Consider the following 12,605-nt stretch of genomic DNA (forward strand, 5'->3'; position numbering starts at 1 on the left):
CCACCAGCGTGGGGTCACGGCACTGTACGACACGACACGCCCCCTTCCCTACGTCGAATAAAGGTTAAGAAAAAAAAAAAAAAAAAACGTTTTTAAGCATCTCATGTAACAGCTACAAAATGTTCCACAGTGTAAAAACCATAGACTGTGTTAAGATTAAAGGTTTAGTTTGTTTGTTTTTTTTTACTGAAATTATTTGCGTCACGGTGACGCCGACTAACGGGACACGGTAAAAGCGGAAGTAACTAATGGGGAACCTTCTTGCCTAAAAAAAACATCCAGTAAAAATATAGCAGACTTGGCCGAATAGGAACAACGTCACTTCGGAGAAACCTCTGAATATACATACACACACAGTTCCCAAGTCAGTTGGGAAAATACTCACAAGTGAGACTTTTTATAAGGTGTGTATTCTGAACCAAATATTTTAGAAAAAGATCACATCAGCAGTCAAACATGGTGCTAGTGTGATGGTTTGGAACTCAAACCTTTAATCTAATGGGCTCTTTGCACATCCGCTTCCGCGTTTAGGGAAAAGCGGCTCGGTCGTTTCCGGTTTATTGAACATGGCATTTTACACCAGGTGCTTGCAGGGCTCGGCCAAGGTAACAATTAATGATGTACATCGATCCGAAGCCCCAACACGTAAGCTGGAGAAAGGTTTTAAGATGTGAGTTTTACTTTATGACTAACATTAACTTTAGCTTATGCTGGTAGGCAATATTCTCAGACATTTTTCTTATAAAAATGTGCTATTTAAGTATCTAAACATTTTAATCCATTCTAAAGGACGATGTTTTTACCTTATTTTGTACTTATTTTCAAGTATAATATATGTGTTCATTGTCATTAGTGTCAGAGACCAAGTAACGGGGAGATTATGGTTTGGTCTTTTTGCTTCCAAAGCATGAGGAAGCACAACAAGCCCCATAGCTTGACAGTAGGACAGCAGTGGTGTCAGAGTTTGAGCTCAGCTTACTGTTCAAGTTCAAAGTTGTTGCATTTAGAAACATATGGCTGTGTTCCTTAAGGTCTCTGTGTTATTTTGTTTTATTACTTTTGCATGCTTGTTGTGAAGAGCTCAAATAGGATGGTGTTTACAGCAGTGTGTACAGGCGGATCAGTTGCCCGGCTGTCTGGCTCTGGTCTGCTCACTCGTTCTGTCTGGCTCTGGTCTGCTCACTCGTTCCCATGCACTCGCTTTTTCAGGCTGAATACAGAAGTGATTCCATGGAAATAACACAGGAATGGCTCTTTTATGTACCCTCCGTCTCACCCCGGTAGTTTTAGGCTAAAGAAGCTGATCCGGAGTGAAGGCTGCAAACTGTGCTGTGCGATGTTAGCTTTAAGTGGTAGCGATGAATAATTACAAGCCACCGTCTTCTTAGTTCAGGATCGTTTGGAAATCCATGAAAACTTGAAAACCCATTATATTAGGAAGACAATGTTATTACTGTTGCCGGCAGTAAGTTGGGCTCGTTTCCGGTGAGAGTTGGACTCCGCCGGGGCTGCCCTTTGTCACCGATTCTGTTCATTACTTTCATGGACAGAATTTCTAGGCGAAGCCAAGGTGTTGAGGGGATCTGTTTTTGTGGCCTTAGGATTGCATATCTGCTTTCTGCGGATGATGTGGTCCTATTGGCTTCATCAGGTCGTGATCTGCAGCTCTCACTGGAGCGGTTTGCAGCCGAGTGTGAAGCAGCTGGGATGAGGATCAGTGCCTCCAAATCCGAGTTGCCAGTTGAGGTGGCTCGGGCATCTGGTCAGGATGCCTCCTGGACGTCTCTCTGGTGAGGTGTTCTGGGCACGTCCCACCAGGAGGAGGCCCCAGGGAAGACCCAGGACACGCTTGAGGGACTATGTTTCTCAGTTGGCCTGGGAACGCCTTGGGATTCCCCTGGAGGAGCTGGAACAAGTGACTGGGGAGAGGGAAGTCTGGGCCTCCCTTCTGAAGCTGCTACCCCCGCGACCCGACCCCGGATAAAGCGGAAGAAAATGGATGGATGGAGTCGATGTTCATGGTATTGCTTTATTTGCGTCTGAAATGCGACTTTCTTTTCCAACTGTCATGGTAACTCAAAGCGGAAACAAGAAAGCTGCATTTCGCTCATGCGGATGCAACTTCAGCGCTCTATGTGCAAAGAGCCCATTGAGGATTCCGGTAGCACGACCTTAAGCTTGCTTGAAAACCCTCCACTGGCTGAATTAAAATTGTGAAAACAGTGGAGGCTTAATATATTCAAATAAATTTCAGATTTTTCCTCAAAAAAAAAAGTTTCATATGAACCCATTAGTTCCTCAAATTTCAATGTGAATTTGTCAAAGAATCCATTTTTCACTTTTATGGTGAACATTTACCTCATGAAGTGTTGAGGAAAGCAATGAAGTGCTCAAAAATTTCTTGGTAGACAGTGTTGAATTTGGACTCAAGTTAGATTAAGTGGATTTGGACCAGTAAGAAGTCTTTTCTTCTTGGATCATCTCATCTCACCATCAGGAGTGGCTTAACAGCTGTAGCTCATGTTCCTAAATAGGCTCATGTTGCAGATGACAGTCTCCAGTCAGTCAATTTTAATCTCCCCTAAACAAACTTTCTAGCATAGTTGACACTCCAGATCTTTTGTGGCATACCCTGGGTTTTTGCTAGATTATGAAGCAGAAAAACTGAACTAGTTTTTTTTTTTTTTTAGAGTCATCCTGCTTTTAAAATCCTTGATCCAAGACACAAAACAGCCTAAAAGGTAAGAAAGCTCATAGAAAGAGACCATTGATTTTATTGTTTGAGGAAATACAGTTACATGCAGCAATGATGCTGGTCGTCAAGTAAAACTTGTTACAGCACAACCCAATCAGAGACAAAGGAATCTAGCTAGCAAGGTGACCAAGTCTGCCTTTAAGCGTTGTAAAACATCCTAGAAAAAAGCCAACTCTAGCACAGAACTAATGTTGACTTGAAAGTTTAAAAAAGTGATATTTAACATCTGCGTTAAAAAAAATAAAACAGCACTGACAAGAATTCTAAGAGTCTACCTTGAGTACATGCCATTGTAAACTTGTCATGTGTTTTCACAGTGTAACAGGGCAAATTGACTTTTAAACCAGTTAGTGATTTTCCTTAGAGATTAATCTTCTTTGGACATTGGTGACTGTGCTGGTGAAGGGAAAGAAAGTTTGACTGCAACCCATTTACAGAGTTTTAGAGACACAGTGACCATTTGGTCAGACTGCAGGTACTTTTTTCCATTTCACTTTTCATTTGAGAAAAGTGTCAAGCTTCCTCTTTATGTTATCAAATGAGTCCATTCCCATGTAGTCTGCTTGGCCTTGTTCCCACTGCTCCTTGCGTTCTTCTGAAGTTGGTATGGGTTGGAAAGCCTGTGCATGTGAGGAGCCACTTTCCCCCTAGGAGAAGAGATCCAAATCAGTAACTTTAATTTGACAAAAAAAAAAAAATAAATGAATAAAATAAATGGTTGACACCTATTGTGATAACCACACCATGTGAATCTGTATTAATGAGCACAGGCAGACAAACCAAGCCTTTCAGTTTAGAACAAGTGAATAACTAACAGCAATCAGGCAGGCGCCAACAGTTAAACCAAATCCTCTCCATACCTGTACAGTCTCACAAGTGACCAAGTCACTGTGCTTGAACTTTGAGATGGATGGAAAGACAGAAAAGAGGCAGAATTAAAGCATGTACTTGCAGTGCAAAAGTAGCCAAAAGCATTTGCAGGCAGTTCTACCAACAATGCCAGTCTCTTGTATTCAAGAGCCCAGAGCACAAAAGAGTCTGCCAAGTTGGAAACTGTAATAAAGTTTATTACAAACTCTGAGCCAACTCAGGAAAGGTAGTGCTACAAGACATTAGCTGGTACAAGATTCTCACTGTAACGCTAATGTCCTACTTGCAACTTGCCAACTGTAAGATTTAAAAGGATTTAAAGAACACTCCAGTTTCACCAGGCTTTTATAGTTTTTTTATCAGAAATTCCCAAACTTACATTGGTCCCTATTGTAAAAAATATGGCTAAAATGTCCTTCAGCCAGGTGGCCAGCAGGATGAAACCGGTGAGGCAGACGGAACATGCATTACGTCATTTAAACAGCCAAACGCCGCTAGGACTTTCAGAAATTTCATTGAAATGTCTTCAAGCCCTTGGAAGCTGAGGAAAAATTGCTTTAATGGAATAAAAACCCAGTCAATATCAGCCTTTATGTAATGCAAATACAAAGTATCAGCTTAAACATCTGCACCTCTGATCCTAATCAGCTACACCCAATTAAGTTTGTGTAGAAGTATATATGAATTAAAGTTTGATCTTCATCACCTCCACACATCCAGAGTGAAACGGCTTGTCGCCATAATGTTCCTGGAGCATTGGAACCACAGTGCTGGCATACAGAGTCCACCAATTCAGGAGAAAGTTGGGATGCATTGCAGGCTCTTGCACACCTCCTGAAATCTGTCTGGTTTTGCGGTCAAAAGTATAACTCCATGGTTTGGTCTTTCCAAGAAAGTGGACCACCTTGGCATTTCCCCCATACCTGTAGAGGGCAAAGCAAGATGTGACAAACTGTATGAAGCAACATTCCTGGCTTCTATAAGTTTGAACTATATTGGCATGAAAGACAATGTTGTCTCCTACACATAATGCAACAGTGTTGAGGGACAGTATGAATGAAGTCCACAGCTAAAATTGGATTCAAAACAGTATGAGGCTGGCAAACACAAAAACATTGTTTTCATTCCTTTTGCCAACCCATTAAGCTCTATTGTTGACAACTACCAAACACAAGAGACTAATTTATGGACAAGGAAGTGCCAAACTGAAACCCTCTGGAAGAGGTTTGCTACTAAATCCAGACTGGCGTTGACATACAGATGCAGCTGGAAAGAGTGGAAGAGTTTAAGATGGTGCACAATGAGCGATCCAGGAGGCAAACATAAAAAGACCTTTAATAATCTGCACTATTTTAGGAGAGGGTGTCAGCTGCTGCGACCTCAGGATGGATATCCAAACCAGACTGAAGCCTGCTGGGTGACGCTTCAGCTGAGACTGGAATGTCACTGCTCATCTCCCCAGTAACTTGAGGTCATGTCATAATTTTGCAACATGTTCATGTGATCGGGGGTCTACTTACATCTTTGGTCTTCACAAGTTCGAAGTTACATTGACAGACTGATGTGTTGCAACAATTGTGTTTTTATACACAGGAAATGGCAAATGAAAGCACTAGTTTATTCAAATTACATTTACAGTTGATTTCCCCTCCCCCCCTCATCATTACCATGAGTTCTGTAGACTGACACTTACTGCTTAAATGCTGGGAGGTAAGTGTAGATGGCTATGCTGCTGAGGTTGTAAATAAAGGGGAGATGCTTTGAGATGTCAGCTGTTGCCCAGTCACTGAAGAAACCATTCAAAACACCTTGGTCTCCTCCTGTAGTGACAAGATAAAGACTTAATGGTTGCCCAACACCAAACAATTTTTTTGGAAAATTTCCATGAAGTACAATAACCTCTTGCTTCAATGAGAACCGTCTACAGGGGTCTCAAACTCCAGTCCTCGAGGGCCGCAGACACAGTTTTTAGATGTGCCACAGGTACAAAACACTGGAATGAAATGGCTTAATTACCACCTCCTTGTGTAGATCAGTTCTCCAGAGCCTTGCTAATGACTTAATTATTCTAGTCAGGTGTGGTGCAGCAGAGGCACATCTAAAGGTTGCAGGACTGCGGCCCTCGAGGACTGGAGTTTGACACCCCTGGTCTACATAAATAAACCTCATTCCCAGAGTTACCATCTAAAAAGCATAATGCAATTCAACCTGAGTTTTGTTGTCAAAATATTGAGCCAAGTGAAAGTTAGTCTTTGCCAAAACTGAACTGCATGATAAAAGCTGACATGTGATTAGGGTACTACAACACATTAACTGAATGGATGTAGGGGACCCTTTAGTACATTAAAGTTAGTCATAGAAATAGGACAGTTACTTTGGAGACCATGACATGGCAAGATTTTGACTCTAGTAAGCAGCTTCAGTTTAAATCCATCTTAATATTGCTCACATGCTAGCATAGTGTTAACATCTTCCCCTTTAGTCAAACTTAGATTTTCTATTAAAATGGGCCCAGCCAAGAGAACTTTCAAAATTGCAAACATTTAAAAAATGCCACAAGCAGTCGGTGACCAGTGAAGCAAAGCATACCTTGGAGAATGTGCCTTTCCACTTCCATTCATCAGCACTCAATGCATGCAATTACATAAATTTTCCCACAAGTCTGAACTACTTGACTGACAGCTGTGGATATTTGAATAAAAGCCATTTGATTTGCTGCATGCTACAGGTAGTTTGCCTTTGTCCCAATTAGGTAGAGTATGGCAGATCTGAGCTCTTATGCAGTCAAGAAGTAGAATTTGAAGAGTGCCCAACTCCTAGTAGGGTTACAGACATCAGCATGTTGCCATACAAACTAGAACATGTCATAGGAGATGTGCGATTTGTTTCCCCTTTAAAAAGCAAACTTTGTCCATAAATTAAAATTAGGTGTACTAGATTAGAGCTCCAACAATGCCAAGCCCCATTCAAGGCCAGTCGACTTTAAATAATCTGTTTAGACAAATATTTGCACAGGCATTTTCTCCCTTTCAAATGAAGATGCTGGAGTGAACAAACATTTCATGAGTTTGACCACTGAAGCAGACTTAACCTTCAGTGGCAAGTTACTTAACTAAAAGTTGTTAGAACCCCTGTAGAGTCCTGACCAATAAACTATGAAGCCACAAGCTCCAGTTTAAAGTGAACACAGCAATTTTGTCTGAACCCATCATCTCAGAACTCAATATAGAACAGAATCTTCATTTTGAAGGGATGAGCAGAGCACAGAAAGAATGTGCCTCTAACTTTGCCAGTTTGTCTTGGCAGCAGTTAGCATGAAAGCCACAGATTGAGATATAGCCTCTGGGTTCAACTGCTCATATACTCAGCAATTTCCCCCCACATGTTCAGAAATACTGCACATATAATGTACTAGAAGTAGAATGTTAAAGGTCAAAGAAGCCTCATCACATGCCATAGCACATGTGATAGGAACTTCCATGACTATAAATAAGACCACACCATTGATAGACACTGGCATGAATTTAAAAACTGAAATAAACCCAATAAAATGACCTTTTTTAATTAATGGGATTAGTGTAGAAAAAGGAGAGTCCTTTTATTGTCATGTGCAACCTACTTGCCAGAAAACTTCCACTCACAGACTCATTCAGGCTGCTGAAATCACTGGCCTACACAAGGCCATCTAATTGGTTTCTCAAAAAAAAAAAAAAAAAGCAGCCAGTCATTTCTGCCCACTAACAAGGGTCAGCACTGCCAGTCAACAATTGCATGTTTATTCAACAGTTTTGAAGCCAAGTTTATAGGCTCTTTAAGTTTGAGCAGGATACAATGTTCACACTGGCGCAAGATGCAAGTCATTTGCTGTCTACACACTAATCCTTTACACCACAGGTGTCAAACTCCAGTACTCAAGGGCCAGTGTTCTGCCATTTTTAGATGTGCCACATGTACAAAACACTGGAATGAAATGGCTTAATTACCACCTCCTTGTGTAGACAAGTTCTCCAGAGTCTTGCTAATGACCTAATTATTCTATTCAGGTGTGGTGCAGCAGAGGCACATCTAAAAGTTGCAGGACACCAGCCCTTAAGGACTGGAGTTTGACACCCGTGCTTTACACCAAGTTTCTCAGTTTTGTGCCTATTGGCAGCATTGCCACATGTTAAGATTCAACATTGTTGCAGATACCAGCATCATGCAAGCTTGATGGAAGCCCTCAATATGGTGGAGATGTGGGAGCCATTTAGGTTAAATAGTAGACATCATGCCAAATTGAGAAACAGAAAATTAACCATTTAAGACTTAAATGGAACAAGTTTTGAATGTGGTATACTACCACTTCCCAGACAAGTTTTACATTAAGTTAATGCCTTGCTTTATCCAGAGCACAGCAAAACCCAGAAAGCTGCACCAAATAGTGGATCACCTTTTAAGGTGTAAAATGACCAGCATTCCTTCTTGCATAAACCATTTACTTCAATACTTTATAAACAGGAAGACCATTCATTCTGCAAGGTCATCCTTTAGTTTAGGCAACTGGCTCTGTGTGTAGTCATCTTATAATTGGAAGGTTGTAGGTTTGATTTCAGCTTCCTCCTGTTTTGGGTCGATGTGCCCCTGGGCAAGGCCCTTAACCCCAAGTTGTCTACCGATCTTTGCATAAATGTGTGTCCGAATGGGTGAATGAGAGTTTTGTGTAAAGTGCTATGAATAGACAAAATGATTTTTTTAGTGCTGAAGTGTTCAGATTGCTTAATGCAGAAATGTTCAGTCTATTTATCACTTAGTATGAGCTTCGCATTACTGGGAGTCCTGTTAGACTTCAGTTGAAACAAGGTTTGCTTTGGTCAAATAGAATAAAGTTGCCTTGAAAATATGCCAGAGATGTTAAAGTAATGCAGTTTTAAATTTTACCCATTTGCCCGCACATGAATAATGGTTCCATTCCAGCTTGAGAATTTCATGTTCTTTTGTTCTGAAATGATCAAGTCATTTGTCTCATTATTAAGCTACAGCCAACATTAATTGAGAGATCTACACAGCCATCATCACACATCCTTTTTACAGTAGAAAGTATATAGAAGCTTCATCTTCATTACATGTCAGTGGTTACCCTAGACTCAAATCTCAGACCTGGAGTACAAGTCCAAGTAGTCCAAAATCTTAATTTTGCCATTCGAGTACAACCATCCAATATGCATATCACTTTCTATGCAGACTGCAAGTGCAAATTTAGAGAACATCTCTTGTTAAGACTGCCTCAGTTTAATCTCTACAGTGTCCAGACTTAGAAATTCAGTAGATCAGGCAACATAGCCATTTAATGCTACAAGTTTCATTGTGCCTACTTGGAGGGCCATGCTCAAATGGCCAGTCTTGACTTGCAACCAATCTATGCTGTCTGAATACATCATCATGATTGAGTGTAATCAACTCCAGTGTGAACCCTATCAAAGATTTTCTGAAATCTCACAACAAACCGATTTGTTTTTGGCTACCCAACCATGACCAATATTTGAGATCTGGAGCAAACATCCAAAGTTTAGTTGCACCATGCTTTTAGCAGTCCAAATGCCAAGTGCCTCTGGGCAAGACAGGGCCTCTCGGGCAAGACAGGGCCTCTCAGACGCAACCTTCACTCCACCTCAAGTGAACACCCGAGAATAGCTCAGCGTTAAAAAGTCTGACAGGAGGCCTTTTGTCCAGAAACTAGGTGAGATAAAGATCACACTTGGAGCTAAAGATAAACAAGCTTTAAATCATGCACTTCAGAATTTACTTTAAAAAAAAAATCAGGTTAATGCTAAAGTGTTGAAGATGACTGGGCTGAAAAGCAGGCAACTCAGGGACAAAGTCACGTTTCAGTCTCCCTTTGTTTAGGATTTACACTAATGAGATCATGGAATGCCTGAGACATGATTTCAGAAACTATTGCAGGTCTAGAACTTTCAAAACAACCCAACTGGGTCAATTACAGTTAAAGATGGTCACTTGAATTGCACAAAAATCTGTGAGGGATGGCGGAGTTCCAGAGCGAAATTCCATGAGAAGCGTACGGAGCCTGGTGCCGGAAGAAAAACGGCGAGTGACTGAGGATCACTGCGCGTGATACAAACCCTGTAAATTCTAGACACCAACAGGTACCATAGAATTGCACAAAAATCCGTGAGGGACGGCGGAGTCCCTGCTCGAAATTCCGTGGAAGAGGTGTACGGAGCCTTGTGCCAGAAGCCCATTAAAATGCTGTCTACATCGTTTTAAACTGTGTGATTGTGAGCGGGAATAAAAATAGCAATAGGTATTTTGTTCCATATAACACAGTAGGAGTGTAACCGGTAAACCTTTTATGGATGCAAACTCCACTAAAAACCCACCTGTTTGGAATTGTATTTGAAACGTAATCAATTACAAATTTATTGATGGAACCTGACTTAATGTCGTGTTTTGCTTGTTGATTCTATTTTACATTGTGTTTGATATGATGTAAAGCACTTTGAAATGCCTTGCTGCTGAAATTATGCTATACAAATAAAATTTGATTTTGTCCAGACAGCAAGTGTCTGGACATGCATGTGTCCAGACACATTTAAAACTCCTGCAGGCAAGACTCGTGTAAAATCTGTTAATCTAGGACTGCTTGATAAAATGCACAAAATCAGTAATGCTCCATTTTAGCTTACCATCAAAGCTGCCATGTTCTGTGCAATATTGAAGCAGTTTGCCATGAGTCTCTACAGAGGGCCGGAAAACAAACACACCAGAGTTGAAGCAGTCAGGCCAGCCAGGATCTGGAGCAGCTGACAATTCCTCTCTTTCAAAGAGTTCATCTATGTTTGACAGCACCTAAGATGCAGAACAAGTACAAAGCAAACACGTTTGCACAAGTCTCCACAGCTTCTTAAAGCTTCTGGGGATAAGCAAACATTAAAGCTCACCAGAGTGTCCGCATCCATGAAAACACATTTGGAGTAGTGTGTGAGGGTCCAGCACTGGAGCTTTGTGAACGTGACACCCAGGTCAGGCCTCTTCATCATAGCCAAGTGAGCTGTGTCACCGCTGTCCAACACATCCACAACCTTCACCTCGTCAAAGATGTTCTTCAGCACGGACCTATTGAGTTAGAACTGAGTAATGCAATCATGCAAGCGGAACCCAAGAGCTGACAGGAGTACAAGCAGACACTGGACTGAATTTTCCTTACTGGCAAGGGTTAGACACCTGTGGGCCAACAAGTACAACCAATTTCTTGGATGTGTTGTGGTTGCGAAGAGACTTGCCCAGAACCATGGCACCTCGAGCATAGCTGTCGTTGGTAGCCAGTGTCACAAAAGCCTGATCTGTGGGGTTTGAAAAAACACACAATTCACCTTAAAACATTCAAAAAGAAAACTGCAAGAATTTCAATCAGTGATAGGATATACATTCAAAGATTTTAAAAACTTGTGCAAGATTGACAAAGTAAATCCACCAAGTTCTCCCCATCATTTCCTATACTTTTAGAAGGGGGCAGGGGAACTTATTGTCCCCAAGTTTAGATTGTAGTAGCAACAATTTTAGATTAACTGGTATATTATACCAGATTGCATTACATTTAAGCTAAACTCAATTTAAGACATCAATATGACTGTACAGGTTTGACTTCTGTACAGTTAGAAGTAAACTGGTTGTCACATTTAAAATTATGTTTTTGCAAATCATACGTTAGAGCTTAAAGAACAAAAAAAAAATCCCCTTCTTTCCCTTTGGGAAAAAAAAACGACACCTAGTTCAAAAGTAAAAAAAGGTTTATATAATCAGTATGGCACAAACACTGCTTTGCTGCATCACATTACAAGGAAAAAAAAAACCCTTCCTGCCAAGCCATGTCCTCAAACAAGGACTTGCTTGTTGAGGGAATTTATAAAAACTTAAATGATTTAATAACTGGATCTGGGATGGTTTTGCAGCACTTGTGCATCATCCAACTGCAATCCCATAAGAACTGTATGTTAGCCCCATGGTGCTATGAAATTTAATGTTTAACACCAAGTAGCGCACAGGCATGTAGTGTCTAAATCTGGGCCAGTTTGAGAACAATGGTTCCCATTAATTGTGCATGCCATGTTTCAGTACCACGCCTTTCACATCACACCCCCTTTTCCATTGGTAGAGGCAGTGATGTAGCCCCAATACATCTAGGAATAAAAAAAAAAGTTTTAATATTCCAGGTTGCGTTGAGTCTCTGACTGCAGACAAGTCCTTGAATATTTACAGCATATGGATATTAAAGTATTAAAATGTACAAAATTGAATTAAACGGTTAAAAAGAAAAACAAATGCGATTTTAAGAGTTTATTTTTAGTTAAACTCTGAGCTCAGCGAACTAGGACCCCACTCATTAAGACCAGCTGTAGATAACTAAATGCCTGTCGTGAAAGGCGTACGATTTAAACACAATTCACTCCCCACATTAACTCGCAAGTCACTTTATTTTACACTAGGATACAGTCATACAAGTAACCAACTAAAAATTAAACAAATCACTGGTTTGCGACACAAACTTTCCAGCAAACATGCCTGCGCGTAACGTGTCACTTTAACAACTGCAGCGGCTGGTTCGTGAACACCGTTAGAAAGTGTTAAAATGTTACATACCTGCCATGGCTGAGAGGAGTAGTCGAAGCTACTGCTGGGGTAGCTCAGACTCAAAGACCACTGCTCTGCGTGGAAAGAGAAGGGCTGACTAAACAGACAGAGGTGAATTTATACCACGGAGACAGACAGCCCGGTCACGTGGTGCTGTCTCCGCACACCCACCTGCTGCCGATATGATCCTTCACAGCCTCTACAGTTCAGGGGTGTCAACCGATCCAGATTCATACATTCACAACTTAAAAGGACCAGATACTTTTGAGGATTCTGCACACACATTTTCACTTTTAAAAGTATCATTTTTAAAATATTTAAAATGTTTAGAAATTTCATACGTGGAAGCATG

The 12,605-nt window shown here is 41.0% G+C and overlaps 1 protein-coding gene across 2 annotated transcripts; it reads right to left on the minus strand.

Annotated features, from left to right (window-relative positions):
- Positions 1-2,742: 2,742 nt before the first annotated feature.
- Positions 2,743-12,395, minus strand: gyg1b (glycogenin 1b). 2 transcript variants are annotated; one of them, XM_032551280.1, is made up of 8 exons: positions 12,263-12,395; positions 10,830-10,965; positions 10,564-10,738; positions 10,309-10,471; positions 5,319-5,445; positions 4,332-4,548; positions 3,616-3,654; positions 2,743-3,402 (listed from the first exon to the last, which is right to left on the minus strand). In XM_032551280.1, the coding sequence occupies exons 1-8, from the start codon at positions 12,267-12,269 to the stop codon at positions 3,253-3,255; spliced, it is 1,014 nt and encodes a 337-aa protein (XP_032407171.1). In that variant the 5' UTR covers positions 12,270-12,395; the 3' UTR covers positions 2,743-3,252. The 2 variants fall into 2 exon arrangements, with proteins under 2 accessions (XP_032407171.1, XP_032407172.1); XM_032551281.1 differs by lacking the exon at positions 3,616-3,654 and having other exon boundaries at positions 12,263-12,394.
- Positions 12,396-12,605: the final 210 nt, after the last annotated feature.

This window comes from Xiphophorus hellerii, chromosome 21 (genome assembly GCF_003331165.1).
Source record: "Xiphophorus hellerii strain 12219 chromosome 21, Xiphophorus_hellerii-4.1, whole genome shotgun sequence".
NCBI classification, from domain to species: domain Eukaryota; kingdom Metazoa; phylum Chordata; class Actinopteri; order Cyprinodontiformes; family Poeciliidae; genus Xiphophorus; species Xiphophorus hellerii.